This window comes from Apodemus sylvaticus, chromosome 1 (genome assembly GCF_947179515.1).
Source record: "Apodemus sylvaticus chromosome 1, mApoSyl1.1, whole genome shotgun sequence".
In the NCBI taxonomy this organism is placed as follows: domain Eukaryota; kingdom Metazoa; phylum Chordata; class Mammalia; order Rodentia; family Muridae; genus Apodemus; species Apodemus sylvaticus.
In genome coordinates, this window is record NC_067472.1 from 70,385,626 (window position 1) to 70,403,460 (window position 17,835).

Sequence of the window (17,835 nt, forward strand, 5' to 3'; positions counted from 1 at the left end):
CACCTGAGTCAGATGCTGTATTAGCTCATAGCCCTCACTACAGAGGCCGCCTCCCCCTACACTAGAGTTGGATCTTCTTGGTTGAGCGAGGGTGATGGGAGAAAGGCCTGGGCCAGGCTGTGGGTCTCTCCTTTCCACAGAGGCCCAGTGACACATTCCAAGAACATAGTCACTAGAGGGAATTTTCTAGTCTCTCCATGATAATTTGCTGTACATTACCAATATACAAACAAATAAACAAACGAGCAAAAAACCCAATGCGCATTGGATAAAGCATGTGTCTACATCTAATTATCCAGGAAATACTAGTGTACCTGAGCCCGAAGCCAGATGTTGGCACATCTGGACCACAGCTGCTTCATAAACCCTTTCCTTGGGCTGACAGAAATCACATGTCTGATTGTTACTCCCCTTGTGTTGCATCAGGCTCCCCACCGCACCCTAGGATGCTGCTGGCATGTCATACTGCTAATCACCTACAGGACAGCTGGTTTGTATTATAGTCATAGCCCGTGGAGGTAGCAAGGTATTGATTAAAAATGATGCAGAAAGGAGCAAGGCTGTCTGCTAATAAAACTTTATTTGCAAAACAGGCAAGTGAGTCCTGGTACCGTGGAGGCCACTGGCTCAAACATTTGGGGTTTACCAGCTCAGAGTCTTGAACTTAGCACAAATGATGGTGCCAGAGGGTATCTCCATGGATGTTCACTATAATTAATCAGCCATGAGGAGGAAGTTATCAGGGGTAGGGTGACTAGTAGATCCTCCCCATGTGCCAAATGTTTTCTACAGGACATCTGGAGACTTAGTATCTACACCACACATTCTTCCCATTCTTTCTGAAGTACTGCTGGTATGTACAATGATACCTTGATTTGTAAGGTTTCCCCTCTACCTTGAGCTAGTCCCAGGGATGTGGCTATTTGTCCTTGATATTCCCATTGACTCAGGGTAGAGTTCTACCTAGGTCCATTCTGACTGCTCATCACCACCCAAGCCCCATCCTACCCACCTGAGATGCCAGTAACTCTCTGGTATCTCTCAGGGCAATGGGCCTTCAGCCTTTAACTCACTTTATGTTTTAAATGAGACCTGGTCATGCCTTTGGCCTTCTTGGATGCATACTGTTTTTCGCCATTCTTCTACAGGGCTAGAGGTGAAGGATGAGTTGCAGATGGCGATTGCATCTCCAAAGAACCTATCTAGCTGGGGAGAGACTGTCTTCCTGACACTACTGCAAGCAGCTCAAGCTTGACTCTGTCACTGTCCTTTAGGCATACTGGTTGGGGAAGAAAGGAAGACAAAAAAAAAAATCAGGCTCTGCTGACTTCTGTAACTTGGGGGAATGTTGCTGTGTGTTTTATCACCACCTGGGCAGGGGAAGGAGAAGCCAAGGAGACAGTGCCAAGCCAAGAGCTGGGAAGAAACTTGACCTATTTGGTACGTGGGTAGAGTCGTCTTGGCACTCTAAGGCCCATTCCTGAGAATATCCAGTTTGTGGGTTTCTATGCCTGTGGTTCAGTGACCTTCCCAGAAGATATGGGTGCACATGTACAGAAGGAGACCACTGGGGGCCATAGGATACAAAGGTCAGACCAAGTCGCCCTCAGACTTCAAGAGGATCATCCACCTACTGTTAACCAGCAAGGGCTGGTACCTAACCAATGTGCACATGCACTGGGATAAACAAGAGAAGGTCATGGGAAGGATCTGGCTAACAAGGGACAGGAGTCCTTTTGGAGATTTGTATTTACAGGGACTCAAAAAGGAGAGCTGTGGGCTCTTCTGGACCATTAGTTTTATTTCTTTACTGAGTAGAGGCTGAGAAATCTAGAACTAAGAGGACATTCATTTGTTCCATCTGAACCAACTAGAATCTCATGCAAGACCAACAGGTAGCTCAAGGCCACACTAACAGGAGTGCCTTGCTATCTGCCTGTTCTAGCCTGAGGGCCAAAAAGATTAGGAGTAGAGTGCACCAACTGTGTGATCATGTGTAAAACAAGGAACCACTGTGAACTTCTTTTAAGACATGCAGAGATCAGTTTTCCCACTATGGGCTCTTTGTGAGGCTTCACAATGACTGCATATGAGGGTTATAAGGTTTGGTATAATGCTAGTGGCAGCTACCTTTGTCCTTGTCTTGCTGCCATGGTATCTGGACAGAAAATTTATTTTGGTTTTCAAAGTTAGAATGACTCTCAGGCCCCACCCTGTAGCAACAAATTTTGCATCTTTTCTTCCTGGCTGAAGTATGCTTTTCAACCATGACCATGAATGTTGACTATACAATGAGTCATGGTCAGGTGACTGGATGGAGGTGAGTTCATGAGGAATGGAGAAAGGCAAGTGTATTTTGTCCTTCAGCTGTGGACTGGAAACTCAGGCAGTATGTTGCCCTGAAGGCAGCCAGATTTGAAGCCATGAGAAGCAGTGCAGGTGCAGGGGCCTGGTCTAAGTCTCCCTCCAGGTAAAGAGGCCCAGGCTGGGCTGGAGATGCCATCAGAGCCAGTGGGGTAGATAGATGACTGGATGCTGCAGCTGATGGGTATAGCACTGAAGTACTGGGCTGTGGGATAGAGGACATGCCACCAGGACCTACTAGGGGCCACCAGAAGAGACAGGCTTGGAGCTCCAACCAGCACAAGGTCAGAATGGTGGTGTGGTTCAGGTGAGGAGAGGGGTGGAAAAAAGAGCAGAGCTAAGAAAGTCTCTCTGTCCCTCATCTGACTTTAGGAAGAGGATAGGAGGGACAGGAAACAGATTAAAAAGGTTTCCTATATGTGGAGGAGAAAGCAGATGCCCTCGCATGCTGTGGGAAACAAAGGCAGAGGCCAGTGCTTGGTGGTGTTTCCATTCTGGTGTTCTCTGGGAGTCTGCTCATTGTACATCCAGGAAGCAGTGTCTCCTTGGATCTCCAGAATCAACAATATAGGTGGCACAGAGGAGCCAGCTGGAGAGTCCCTTGTATTACACAGCCAGGGGTGTCTAGTGCTTCCCTTACTGGAGTCTAGGCTGACTTAGAAACATTGACAAAATGGTTTATGTCCTTTCTGTGATTTTTAATTGTTATTATTATTTTAAAACCTATCCCTTTGGAAAGAGGATGATATGATATTGCTTTTTCAAAGTATTCTGAGATGCTTGTAGGTTTCCAAAGTAGGTAAGACAAGACAGGTGCCTTCCAGTCTGCCTTTATGACCACATCCCTCACAGAGTGACAAACTGCAGCCTGAACCACTGCCTACCTAGAAAGGATGGCTACAGAGCCTCATTCTGGACCCCAGGATGGAGTAGGACTCATAAAGGTTGCTCCCTGCATCATAGTACCCATGGGTACAAATGTTCCCTGAATTCTGTCTCCAGATAATGCTCAGAAAGCCCTACTGGGTGGGATGTCTGGTTGTCCCCAAGCATGATGTATGGAAAAGATGATACAGAAATTGCTTGCCTTTAGCTAATGATGGGTACCAAGGTACAAGAGAAACATGTCTGAAAAGACACCCTTCATCTTTACATGTTCCCTGTGTCCCCCCACCCCATCCCTACACAGCACTGCCACCTTCCTGTCCTCACTTTCTATTTTGACCTGTCCCCTAAAGCAAGGTTTCTCAGTCATATTTCAGAGGAGGGATGTAAAAATAGACAGGCAAGAGCAATAGGTTTCTTTAATTGTGGAAGAGTCAATAAATAGTTGATAAAAATAGGAAGCAGTGAACTTAGTTAAAAACTTGGAGCCTGCACAAGAACTTAATTCTTAGAAAGCTTCAAAACAGCATGGAATTTCCCAAGAGCTGCCTTCTGACACACCCACAAACCTTTTGCCACTCAACCCTGATGGTGAAAAGCTGCAGGCACCAAGCTATCAATAGCACTGCTGGAGGACTCTGCCTTGCAGAAGGGTACTCTAAAGCAGCAGGTGGGGGGGGGGGGGCATCCTGTATCCTATACAGACCAGAGTCCAGAATCATTTCCTTCTGTCAGGCTCACATCCTGCTGGGTCTGTGACAAAGCACTGACTGATGGGACTGGAGATGCTGGGTCCACCATGAGCATGCTCAGTTGGGGCTTGTCTATAAGAGTACATCTGTAGTGCTTTTTGCATTGATGAGAATCAAAGATGCCCATCTGTCATGCTTCTGACCCCAGGCCCAGTCCAGGAATTTTTCAGGAACACATCACCAGAGCCATTTAGTCCCATGTTGTGAGCACAGCCTACTGCCCCTGAGTGGTTCTTCTTGCCTTTCCAACATCAGCCTTTGGTGCTCTTCTGTTAACTGTATGCCTTTGCCTGCATTGGCCTCTGGCCTGCCACTCAAATCCCTGCTTGCCTCCCAGCCTGGATCATTTCTACCATTTCTACCTTCTTTAGTGGCTAAGCTTTTATTTAGCAACAAATTAGATCATCAGTAACCCACCTCTTCTTCCTTCTGGGCCATGGTGTGTGTGTGTGTGTGTGTGTGTGTGTGTGTGTATTCTGATGAGTAAACATGCATGTGGAAGTCAAAAGACAACCTCAGGTATATTTCTCTTGGGTGCTATCTACATTGTATTATGAGACAGGATCTCCCACCTTGCCTAGATCTCTCTGAAAAGGCAGCACTTTGCTGGCCAGTGAGTTCCAGGGATCTGCCTACCAAACATTGGGATTACATGTGTGTGCCATCATGCCTGGTTTTATTTTATTTTACATGACATTATAGGGATTGAACTTTGGTCCTCATGCTTTCAAGAAAAACCCACTACTAATAAAGCCATCCTCTCCCTGAGCCCACTGGTCACAGTTCTCAGGTTTCAACATTGAGCTAGGCACTGACTCTCTCATCATGAGTATCCACTGCCCCAGTGTTACACAGCTCTCTATATATGGCATGTCTAGGGACATGACCTCTGTAACCCAACTGAGGCCTAAGGACCTCTGTGAAATTTCTCCATGACCTTGAGTGACTAGAAGTTAGCCATATTCCCTGGTAGGTTGACCAACAGGGAGAAGGGCCATGGCTAGGTAATAAAGGTGGCAAACTTCTAAGACTGGTTTATTCTTCATCCACTTTACCTGAGACAAAAGCCTAGTAGTTTAAAACAAAGGACTTTCTCTACCATCAACAGCAACTCTGTCCCCCATAGGGCGACTCAACAAGTTCAAGGCCTGATCAGGACACAACAGTTGTGGAGCAATCGGCCATTCTGTCCTTTCTTCAAATTGACCAACCCTAAACTAAAGAAAGAATACTCCAGAGAGAGATGTAAAAAAATTCCAGCTCTCAAGAAGAAATTAGGTTTCTGGATGCCTGAGTTCCCTGTCTGCTTCACAGAGGGTCTTTCTCTCTGTGTGTCTGCTGTATGTGTGTATCCTCATGCACAATAAAGGCCTTTCTTCAACTGTGAATACCTGTTTGAGGTATTCCAAGATTTCTCCACTGCTACCTGTCAAACCCTAGATCCCCTCATTCCTTTTAATTCTTTATCTCTATCAAGAGCCCTGGACTGTATTAAGCTACATAGCATCCTACTCAGAGAAGATAAATGAGGTACTTGAAAATTAACAAATCTCATAAAGTGAGCTTGCTAAGGAGGCTGGGCCCCCTAAAAGCCCATTTCCTAGCAGGCAACACAGAGGCCTCAGCCCCTCCACTCCAATCGGACACTCTTCTGTGGACTGCCCACTTACCATGGTCCTGACACCATATTGCTTTTCCACTTTTTCCTTCAGCTGCTTGAAGCAGGCTTCCATGCGCTCGTGAAATGGCCTCAGTGCCTCTGTCACTTTGTCTCCGTGAATCCTGATCCCTTCCGCCAAAAATGGAATCTGAAAAACACAGGGTGATGTTCCTGATTTGGGAGGGGAACAGGTTTAGCCAGGAGCAGTACACAGCAGGGGGGCAGCAAGGCAGGCAAGCTGGTTGCACCTGCTTTTGTTCCTAAATCAAAGTGACTGATTAAACTCATCAGCAGGCAGGCTACCCACCACCCCCAGAGATGGAAATGTTTAAACAAGAATCACTTGGGGCTCGAGGGGATGGAGCGCCCCATGTGTAATGTTACTTGTAGGAGTGGGAGGTGTCTTGTTACCCAATCAGTCCCAGAACAGACTCAATACCAGTGTTTTCTCAATGGAGTTTGGGGACAGTTGTGCTTCGAATGTGTTCACATATATCTTGTTCTGGTAACAAAAGGTCATGCCAGGGCTCATTATCAGCTGAGGATATATTTATAGGCAATGGAGTAGCCTACCCAAAACATGACAATCCAGTTATAGGCCATCTATAGTCCTGATGGATATTCTTATGTAGAAAGGAAAACTAAATTTGTTCTCCCTTAAAACCAAAAATAATCACTTCTCTGACGACACCACTGTCACAAGATATCCATGCCAACACTTCACTTCCAACAGTAGAAGTGATGCTGACCTTTAAAACCATCACATGAGACATTTTCATTTTCTCAGTGGCAGAGACCCTGGGAGTGATTGTGGCTAGGGGGGTGACTACGGAAACAGGCTCCATTCTGTCCCTGGCCTCTGCTTCTCCCCTAGGACACAGACTAGAAGTTAGTCAGTCTTCAATGCAATCAAGCTAAGAGGCTTCCTCTTAATAATTTATAATTAAATAAAAATACTGATTAAAAACATATTTTCCTAATAGGATAGAATACCAATCTGAACCAGCATATTTATTAGGGAGAGGAATAATAAGTACACAATTGAATTTCATGTGAACAAACTCAAGGAATCTTAGCTAGATGAATCCACTCATGAGCTGTATCTGCTTCCATTTATAGCACACAGCTGCTTCTTCTCTTGTACTCCAGGAAAGGAGGGGCACACAAACACCCCCGTATTCAAAATACCCAGCCTGCTCAGGAGGCAGGGACACAAAAGTTAGTTTTGCTGACAGTTGGGCTGAAACCCAAGGCACAGGCTACTTGTTATCCATTTCTGTCCTGTTATCACATAAGACCTGTGTGCAGGTGAGTTTCTTCTAAACAGACAAGGCGTTTTCATATCTCACATGAATTCCTCATGCGGATGGCGGCTTCTCCAGGGCTTTCTCCCATGCACTCAGGACCAGCCTAAGAAATGTTCACTGTTAGTGTTTTATTGCTTTCTGTGTTCTGACTGGGAGCAGGAGGGTTGAAGGGGGCGATGACAAGGGTCCACTGGGACAACTTTGGGTGGCATGGTAAATATGTCTGTGGAAGACGGGAGGCAAACACGTGTGGGAAGGCTGTCTCCAGGTGACACCAAAGTCATTCTTAATGTTAAAAGCTGTTCTGATTTAAAATGACTGTTTCAAATGTGCAAAATTCAATCCAATCACCCTGGGCTTTGTGGTGGCGGTGGTGGTAAGGGTTGGAGTGATAAGGTTATTCTTTGTACCAAAGAGGCTACTTGGTGGATGAGAGTGAGAACTGAGATCCTTGTTTGCACTGCGACTGCTGGAACCCGGGGTTTGGCAGGTGTCGCACAAGGTGAGATAATTTGCCACTCACTCTCAGTCGTCCCTGACACTGAGCAGATAAAGCCTTCTCATAGAATAGGACTTGGCCTCTGCTTTTACGACTATTTGGATCTGAGCTGCAGCTGTGGTTCTAAATGGAAGGAAATAAAATGCTATTCTGAGGAGCTTAGTTCAATGTATGAGGTGCATAATATACAAAGAAAGACCAGAGACCTAGGGCCTGAATGATCTTTGGAGGCCTTTTTGTTCCATATGTTCAAAATATCTTTGGCAGGCAGAATCCTAGCCCTATTCAGGATTGCCACAATTGCGACAGGACCCGGAAACTGTGCCCCACAGCTTGAGTCACTATGGGTACACTTCGGAACCTGTTATTTCTAAAGAGCCCCAGACTCTGGAAAGAAAGAGGTTTTCCCAGCCACACCTCCAGTTGTTCTAAGTGAACCTTCAGCATCATGCTGTGTGGGCCCTGCACAGGCCCAAGCCTTGCCAGCAGCAGGGAACATTTGACAGCTTTGTTCATTCTCAGAGGGCACCAGACCCTGTAGGAAGGCCAGTGCCTGTTGTCAGCTGGGGATGATGAGTGAAATTGCTCTCTCATCTCTGGACATTTAAAAGAAAATAAGTACAGCACATATCAGTTTAATAGGAGAAGGCGTAGGCTCATCTTTGGACACTCTGCAGGGATGTTTGAGGAAAGATAGAGCTGAGCCTTTGGGGAAGTAGCTTTGACTGGGTATCAAAGTCTGCAGGCTCCAGCAGCCTGCATCATGCCTATCTTCCCAGCTGTTGAGGGTCAGGCCATCACTAGTCAGAATCATGAAGAGGAGCTAAGGAGTAGGCCAGGGCCTGCCAGCCAATCTCACAGGAACTATAGGTACTGGAGACATGCCTGTCTATGGCCATATACCTGTGATGTAACTTAGGAAGCAGGCCCTGGGACTCCTCCCAAGAGGAACCCTGGATAGACTTTCTGAAAAAAAAAAAAAAACTGAATAAACTAAGGAGCAAAATGAGAACAAGGCTAGCTGTAAAGCTCTCATTTTTTTAATGAACATACAACTCAATTACTGATACGAAGCTATCAAAACACTTGCAAATGAGAGCAAAATCACAGGTAATGGTCTGAATATGTATTTTTTTCCCTTTGCTCTTTGATTTAATGAAGTTGCTAGAAAACAGACTTTCTTTCAACTTTCCCATGAGCTGTTTTAAAATTCATCTTTTAATATAGTTATTAGGGGCGATGACATGGTGCTGGCATAAAGTCTCTCTCTGGGGAACAAATTATTTTCCTCTCTATGACTTGAAACTCGTAAAATCCAATTTGCTGTAAAAGCTTACAGGGGGAAAAATCAATAGAACTTCTGCAGACCAAACTAGTTTTTGTGTTACAGCATTCTGGGGTATTTTGAGTTCTATGCCCCCTTCATTTCTAGGGACTCAAATGGAATCATCCAAAATTTAAACTCTTTCCCACTTTTTCCTTTCTTTTTTTTCTTTTTTATAAAAGTCCCAGGGAAACTGGAGATGTGACTTACATTCTGTGTGAAGCCACCATACTGGACAATATTGTCTCTCCCTTTTTGTTCAGAGGGATCTTATGTCACAAAACAATTGCAGGGTAATCAGATTTCAAGAGATTTGTGGCAAAAATCAGAATATCTTTTGTTCATGTAATTCTCTTAAAATGTAAATATAATAAAGCTGCACATGCATGAAAGTGGCCATGATATGAAAAACGAGAACCTAAATAACAACAAGTCTTGGTGAAGATTCAGACACTGGAATCTTGGATTCTAATCTTGGTGTATAAGATGATTCAATCACTGGAGATAAGTTTGGTAACAGCTAAAAACCCCAGACCTAGAATTTTATACAATACAGAAAGAAGATCCAGCAATCAGCATATGCAGAGGACAGGAAGCAAGGGGATGACAGGCATCTGTGAACTTGTGTTCATTTCACTGTTAGTCAGACCAGCCTCAAAGTGACATAATCCAAATCCTCCCAACGGATGTATGGATAAATTGTAGCATTGCCACACAGCAGAATATTCTTTGGCCTCACAAAAAGATATTCTAACAAAAGCTACAACATGGATGAACCTTAAAGCCATATGTCGAGTGAAATAAGACATTCCAAAGAACCAATCATATACAGTTCTACTCATGAGAATTGCTTCAGAGTCATTAGGTTCAGCCAGACTGAAAGCAGAAGAGCAGATGCTGGAACCTGAGGGAAGACAGGACTTGAGGGGCACAATTAGAATTGGGGTGCATGTGTGTATGTGTGTGCATGCACATGTGTGTTTGTGTGTGTGTGTGTGTGCATGTATGTGTGCATGTGTCAGAGTTGTGAAAATCTAGTCATCTAGATGCAAATTTAGAAGACTTCCAACTTGGCTATAAGCAGTAACTCAGTCCCACACTAGTGGTCTCATTGGCTAATGTGCTGATAACAGAGATGTCACCAGTAAGAGATTCTTTTAGGAGTCAGTACAGAATGTAGGAAAAGTCTCGTAGCAAGAGCATCTCTGCTGAGCCTAGATATCCTTAGGCCCACTCAAGAGTCTAGGGCCAGGCTTAGCCGTGCATGCAGCATAGGCCCCTGCTCAACCCTTTCACACGTTGGCTACAGATTGGGCATATTCCTAACTGAAGTACAGGATGGCCTACTCCCAGCTTTTGCAGTCTGGCTAATGGGGAATATCCTGATGTCAGCACATCCTTGCTGCCTATGTGAGGAAACCTCTAGCAAGTTGCTCCAGTGGTAGAACAATTATAGATGGTGTAAGTACAGAACACCCAGCTTAGGGGTTCTGGGAAGCACAGACACCAGAGGAACACAAGGGGCCCTCTGCAGCTCCCTACTCTTGAAGTAGATAGCCAAGAAGGGCTCAGCCTAGAAGCAAGAATGGAACCAATACAACATTCAGAACCACAGCTGGGCAAACACAAACAAGGACACTCATCCTTTGGATCTGGAGCTCCCTCCACACAGCAGAAGTGGTGGGCAGGCTGCAGCTACCCTGTGGATCTCTCTCTCTCTCTCTCTCTCTCTCTCTCTCTCTCTCTCTCTCTCTCTCTCTCTCTCTGTCTCTCTCTCTCTCCCCCCTTCCTCCGCCACCCCCCCCCACCATAGAGGCTGAGGCATGAGCTTTTGTAGCCTGAGTCTACCTCATATGACATTAATTCCAGCTAGACAAAGGTTTCCCAACAGATCTTGTTCATTTGCAATACAGAATTTTGTGGGTGTGTGACTTTATCCTTGTGAGTGTGTTGACCCAGAAGCTACTATGCTGGTAGGAATGTATGTGGATGGGCCCTGGATACCCATCTTCCTTTCCCAGACATACAAACCTGCCAGGCTATCAGGTCCTTAAGCTTCTCGATCTGACCATGGGCCTCAGGATGTTCCTGCAGGTATCTGTCTGTGAAGAAAGCCTGTGGAGACAGGGAGAACTTTTTAGCATGTATGATTGTCCATCATAGCACTGTGTGTAGGAGCCTTGGGAAGAGAACCACACACAACCCAGCCCCACAGCCCTCCTATGGCACTCCTTGGAGGCCTATGGTTGGACCCTCCCCAGAGCTTGAGGTCAAATACAGCATGTGAAGCCCACAGGTTTCCAGGAATCTAGAAAGGCCACAGAGGACCTAGGGGGCTTAGTCCCTACTGAGCAGCAGTGGCTATGGCCCTCCCAGCTGTACCAATGCCTGGAAGTTTGTTCACCTTTGTAGCTGAATTCTTCTGTTCTATTGATTCTAGCCAGACAAAGATTTGTCTGGAAGGCACAGACATTGGGAAGGCACTAACTTGTCTTACAGGATCACTGGCAGCTCACCAGGAGAGCCCTTTTGGTCTCAGGTTTAGATTTGTGTCAACAAGCTTCTTTTGTGTAGGGCCAACAGACACATGATTTTGGTCTTGAGCCACACAGACATAGTGGCTCAAAATACTAATGCTACATTAGGAAAACTGTCCTGGATAAGACATAAATAAATGCATACAGCCCTAGCATTTGCAAAAATAGGCAGTACACTATGGTGAGCAGAACTGGCTTAGCCTGTACCATATGATCTTCAATTTCTACCCATCCCCACAGAGCTACTATTAAGGGAGGCCAGAGACTCTCTACTGCACCTATGCTCTCTCGGGTAAACATCTGGACTCCTGCTTGTCTCCAGAATGGAATATGTAGACCCTTAATAACCCCAGAGTGCTGGAAAGTGAAGGTGACTCTCCAGCATAACTTCTGGGTCCCAGGAATGGAATTTGTGAATGCTTAGGCTGTCCCAGGTGTGTCACGTGCCTTCTCATAATTGGCAAAGCCACCCATGACAGCGGGATCCACAATGCCATTCAGGAGCATGGACAGGGGGTTGATAGGCAGGCCCGGGTCGTCCAGGTGCTGCTGGACCATGCTGCTGATCTTGTCATTGGTCAGCTGCATCGTCTCAATGGCGTTTTCCAGTGGACTGATCTCGACCTGTAAGGAAAAGAACATGGTGGGCATCGCCCTGCTACTGTAGAGTGCCCAGGTAAGGCAGCCTCCCTGGCTTCCTGTACGCTTTCCTTCTAACACATGGTTTCACTAAAAATACAGGTATTTGGGCTTATGAAATTTTAGCCATTTTGTGCATGTTAATGCAGATTTGAAGACTCTCTGCCAGATTGTAGCCTGGCTACCCTAATGGTCTCATGGTCTAATGGATAACTGCCTTCCTTCTACCTTGGTTGCTTTGGGAAACAGAATAGAGGTCTCAGATCCTGAAGACTCTGGGAGCAAAGGAGTTGGGGGCTCCATCTTGACTGTGGTGGGGTGGAGAAATCTGGTAGAGCAGTGACATGTGTTCATAGAAGGGCCCAGAGTTCTCATTGGCATAGGCAAAAAAGATCGGTGGACATACAGAAGGGAAAAGTCAATTTGGCAAGCCTAGCCAAGTCCTTAAGCCAAATCACCAGGTGTTTCAGGGACTCACTCTTAATTGAATGGCAGGAGCCATCGCCTGATGTGGGATCCAGCCCAGTGAAGGCACACGAACAAAAGCATATTTTAATTAGATTTTTTTTTTTCTTGAGACAGAATATCATGTAGCCCAGGTTGGTTTCAGATTCAACATACAGCTCAAGGTAACACTGGGGGCTTGGGATCCTCCCGTGTGCTAGGATTATAGGTGTGCACTGCCACACTCAGTTTATGTTGCAGATAAAAGCCAACATGTACACAAGACAAGCATTCTGCCAAGTGTGGCTACCACATCCCATCCTTTCAGGGGATTGTTTTATGTGGCAACTGTCATATATCTGATGTTTCAGTCCTGGCAATAATCCTATGGTGGAGCTCTGTGTTTCATTAGTGAAGTCATCTTGTAACTCCCCACAAATGTGAGTTTCATGTAAATAAAACTGCCCCATGGTGTTAGAGATGGCTTAATGGTTAAGAGAACAGGCTGCTCTTCCAGAAGACTTGGGTTTGAGTCTGGGTATCCCCATGGTGGCTCACAAACCATTCGTGTAACTCCTAACTCACAACGCCCTCTCTTCTGGCTTCAGCAGGCATTGCATATACATGGTGTACCTTGGCTATAGATGACAGTAAAATACCCTTTCATAAACAAAGCCAAACAACAAAATAACACTGTTCCATAGCAAGACAAAGCTTGGTTAATACAATGGGAATTGTGTCTTTAAAAATATGTCCCAGGAGGAATCCATTCTTACTTGAAAGGGTAAATTCTATTTGTTATTTATCATGAGATGACAACCAAAGTGCCAGGCAGAGTCTTGGTGCAAAGTTCACGGAGCAGCACAGCTCTGGCTGAGATTGCTAATGTGTGAGAAGAAATGGGTTTCCTGTTAGCTAGCCCTGAGGGTGGCCACACAGCTTTGGAAAGAAGATGCTGATGGAGACAGGGAGCCATTGATGCTCTGAGGTTCACACAGGGTGGTGACATGTGCTGAAGGGTTTGTAGCATGCAACAGGCCATAGCAATCACAACATTCTTGAGGACACGGGGGGGGGGGGGGCGGGGGGAGGTGTCAAATGCAATAGGAGAGGGAGACAGGTATCTCCTTCTAGGTTGTATTCTTACCATGAAGACAGATTTGACTTCAAACCACCTTAAAATTCCTGGCAGTTTATAGGCCGTAGTATAGATGGTTCTCTCGATCCACATATTCTGTAAGAAAAGCCCATGCAATACACGTCAGGAGGGTAGCACCAGTAGGAGGGGGCTCTGTTCTGCTGGATATCTGTGTGCCCCATCATGTGGGTCCTCTAGCAGGACAAGATTGTCCTGTGATTACAAAGGACAGGTGTGTGCTAGGGGAACCTCAAGAGTCAAGTTCTTCTTGACAGCTATAGTACACTATCAAAGTACCCCATTTCTTACCTAGCAAGCAGGCCTCTTTGCTGTTTGGCAAGGAAATGTAGTGGGTGGTCAGGGGTTGCACAAATACCTCAGAATGGGAGGGGTTCCCTCTTAAGTGAGTGTGTTTGGGGGAGGGATCCAAGTGCATTTTACACTAGCCTTACCTAAGATTCAAATTAGCCTTCCCTAGAGTTCAAAAGAAACTCAAAGACACACATGCATCAAGGACAAGGTTTCCTGAAACTGACCTCTTGTGCTTCAATAAAATCGCTACAATTACATTTAGTGGCCTTTATTCAAGGCTTCTCTCCCAGTGTTATGCCTTTTCCCCATGTATATTTTGTTTGTTTGTTTTGAAACAGGTCTCATGGAGTCCCCACTGGCCCAAACTTGGAAGTTAGCTGAGGATGAACCTGGACTTGTGATCCTTAGTGCTGGGATTACAGATGTACACCACAATATTCACTTAGCTTTTGCAGCACTGGGTCTCAGACCTAGCTCTTCCTGCATTCTAGGTAAGTATCCTACCATCAAGATACAACCTCAGCCCTACCTATATTCTAAATAAAAGTCGTTTCCAAACTGTAGTCTTCATAATGCTGCTGTACCTAATGTCCTGCAGGAAATGCTTTCAACCCAATGAGACTCATTCTGTCTGGCTCTTTAATGGCTGGTCCCTCAGCTCTAGCAGACAGGCAAATAACCCTCCAGACTGCCGCCTTCGCAGACCTAGCTAGTCATGGGATGACAACTATAGAAAGCTGGCCTGGCTTTGAGAATATCTGAGGTACCAGGCAAAGCAAGGAGACCACAGGAGCTTTCTGGTCACAGGCAGATCTTTATTTCCCAGCCCAGGTTCTTCTGCTTGTGTTCCTGGGGACTTACCAGAGAAAAAGGTAGCCTTTCAGAGTCTATCCACTGCCTGCTCCGTGGCCATACACTTGTGAATATCCTATACTGATGCCTAGTTCCTTACTCAGGCCCCCACCTTGGCGTCTCCTCCTAAAGTTTCATCCCCTCCTAAAGTTTCATACCCCCCCACCCCCCCCACCCCTGGCCAGGCTTGTAGATGCTGAGCACAGCTCTTGGCTTCATCGAGAAGCTTTCCTAGCCTTGCCCTTGGGGTCAGAAGCCCTATAGAAGGGGCCAGGGTCAAGCTTGTCACTACAGAAGAACACTTTGCTCTAGTCTGGAAGCCTGAACCTTTGTCAGGCTACGGAGGGCTAAATCCAGTGGCTTCTGAATGTTCCATCTAAGTGTGAAGACCCAAATGGGGCCATCAGAGGATTTTGGGGCCATCTAGAAGCAGCACAAGATCTGAGGCTTAGCGCAGCTCAAAATGTCAGGTGTCTCAGTTATTCTTAGCTCTGCTGCCGGCTCGCTGAGCACCCTTCAGCAGTCTGCTTGGCCTCCATGTGTCTATTCCGTACATAAGAATATCCATACTGCAAGATGAGGTACGGGTAATGGGGGGAAGTCAATAAATCCCCGGGCGCCTGACATTGCAAAAAGAATGACATGATTATTGTGAGAAAAATACTCAGAAAACTGTTAATCTACTCTTAGTGTGTGTGCCCAGGTTGTCTGTGCCTAGGCTCTGACCCTAGTCAGTGCTCTAAGGGCCAGTCATCAAAGGCCTGGGATGTTGGTACTGGCCAAGGAACACAACCTTTGTCTCGAAACCATGAGTCAACTCACTCCAAAGTCCTGCCATCACACAAGGACACTTGTCTCTGGGCCAGAGGGGATGTCATTAAGGTGACTCCCAGCAGGTGTTGCGGAAACTCAGAGTCCTTCTTGCCAAAGTAACCCTGACAGCAAGCTTCAAACTATGCTTTGGGTCAGGTGTGGGTGTTAATTCGCCTTTGGCCTCCTATACCCCAAAGGCCTCTAGACAAGAAATGAGGCTATGGCTGGTCTTTGCTGTTACTAAGGGGCTAAAGTCTCCTTGGAATATGGGTCTGAAGAGGGATTCTACAAGGAGGAGTGACAGTCAGGAGTCTTAGCATCTCAAACTACTGGTTTGTCTGATGCCTTTATAATGGACTCCATTACATCAGCTCATTTCTACAGATTCTGTGTGTGTGTGTGTGTGTGTGTGTGGTGTGTGGTATGTGTGTGGTGTGTGGTGTGTGTGTGTGGTGTGGTATGGTGTGTGTATGTGTGTGTGTGGTGTGGTGTGGTGTGTGGTGTGTGTGTGTGTGGTGTAGTGTGGTGTGTGGTGTGTGTGTGTGTGTGTGTATGTGTGTGTGTTACTATTTCCAGAGTCAATGTGGTGGCTGAAAACTAAAGAAATACCTGGCAGTGTCTAGAATTCTGACTGGTTGTCATGACCAGGGAGATGATACTGGGTTCAGGTTGGAGAAGCATGTTGTGGCCCCACAGATCACCCAGTCCAGAATGGCAGCGAGAATCCTGCTGCAGTGTGATGAGTTACAGGGAGGTCTAGTGCTGGCCTCACCTGACTGCCATTGTCACCAAGGCCAAATTAGCCTCTGAAGTTCTGAGCACTGAGATGAGTGTTAGAGGATTAGATTAGGGGTTGTCCCCTCATGATTGCACAGAGCCTAATAAATAAATCCTAGTTTGAGTCTCATTCATTTGAAGCTAGGTGGGGTTAAGACTAATTATTATTATTTTACATTCAGTAGAAGGATATACCCAACACCCTAATGCCATTGGTCCATTATTTCATGTCTCAGCTATCTCAGTGATAAGCTCTGTGAGATGTTACTAGCTTTTCTGGAATGTAATGCTTAGGATGTCTGCCTGAAGTCTACAGAAACATTCAACACCGTCCATGGTGGCCTGTGGTGATGTGTTCTGCTCTTCTATGGCTGGAAGAATAGGTGAGGATCTGGGCCATTGTCATGGTAGTTATAGATGGTGGTGTTGTTTTTGAATTACCGCAAATTCATTGTCTGGGTTTTTCTCCCCTTTCCGGATGGGCCGTGAATATTCGAATCGCTGTACCTCATTCACCCTGTAAAAACTATAGAGACAGAAAAAGCATTAGACTTTTAACCTGAAAGCAGCCGAATTGATGTTAGACTGGGGGGGGGGGGGTCCTTTCCAGAACACAGTACTGCATCTCTGGAAGTGTCCCCAAATTTGACCCCAAGCCTTGGCTCCTCCCTCAGCAGCTCCTGGAGGGACACTGCAGGTAGAAAACCTGACTGGAGCCTTTGCCTCCTCTCTGTCTCGACAAGCCCTCAGGGGAGAAGAGATGCTGAATAAGGTGGACTGGCCACAGGCTTGGCAAGGTGAAGTGAAGGGGAGAAAAGGCTTGTAGATTCCATGTGCATTGTTTTTAAAAAACAATAATGTGTGGGTTTAGTGATATAAATATATATGTGAATTAGTGATATATGTAATATATAATAAATAATAAAACTACATACTCACCATATGCTTGTATGTATGTATGTATGTATGTATGTATGTATGTATGTATGTATATAGAGATGTTTTGAGATAGTTTCATTATGCAGCCCTGGACGGCTTGTACCTTGCTATATAGACAAGGCTGGCTTTGAACACACAAAGATCCACCTGCCTCTGCCCCAGTTAGCTTATCTAGAGAAACTGACAATATGGATCTTTTAAAAAAGAAAGGTGTCATGCACTCTAGTTTCAGATTTTTGAGATACAGATTTAGCTGAGTGGTACACAGGACCACAAACAACCTGTTGTTTATCTGTCTGCCTTAGTGGGTAGGGGGTAGCCCATGCTTGTGAAGGGTGTGTGTGTGTGTGTGTGTGTGAGAGAGAGAGAGAGAGAGAGAGAGAGAGAGAGAGAGAGAGCGAGCTAATTCTCTCCCCATGAGAGAATATACACAGAGCCAGCCACGTGAGGGGCCCTGGGATTCTCTCTTTGCCTGCTGCTACTTTCTGTGAACACACTAGAAAGGCAGGCCTAGTCTGTTTCCATGACTTCCAAGGCAGCCGTGCTGAAAGGCTAAAGGGTCCACGGAACTCCAGGATGTGGAACAAATACAC

The 17,835-nt window shown here is 45.9% G+C and overlaps 1 protein-coding gene across 1 annotated transcript in view; it reads right to left on the reverse strand.

Annotated features, from left to right (window-relative positions):
- The window catches only part of Dock1 (dedicator of cytokinesis 1), a 510,172-nt gene that overhangs the window by 15,679 nt on the left and 476,658 nt on the right, over positions 1-17,835 (reverse strand). The window contains exons 43-47 of the mRNA XM_052196505.1: positions 16,745-16,829; positions 13,559-13,645; positions 11,776-11,952; positions 10,823-10,906; positions 5,672-5,809 (exon numbers count right to left, since the gene is read on the reverse strand). Coding sequence (XP_052052465.1) covers positions 5,672-5,809; positions 10,823-10,906; positions 11,776-11,952; positions 13,559-13,645; positions 16,745-16,829 — 571 coding nt within the window. The remainder of the gene's footprint in view (positions 1-5,671; positions 5,810-10,822; positions 10,907-11,775; positions 11,953-13,558; positions 13,646-16,744; positions 16,830-17,835) is intronic.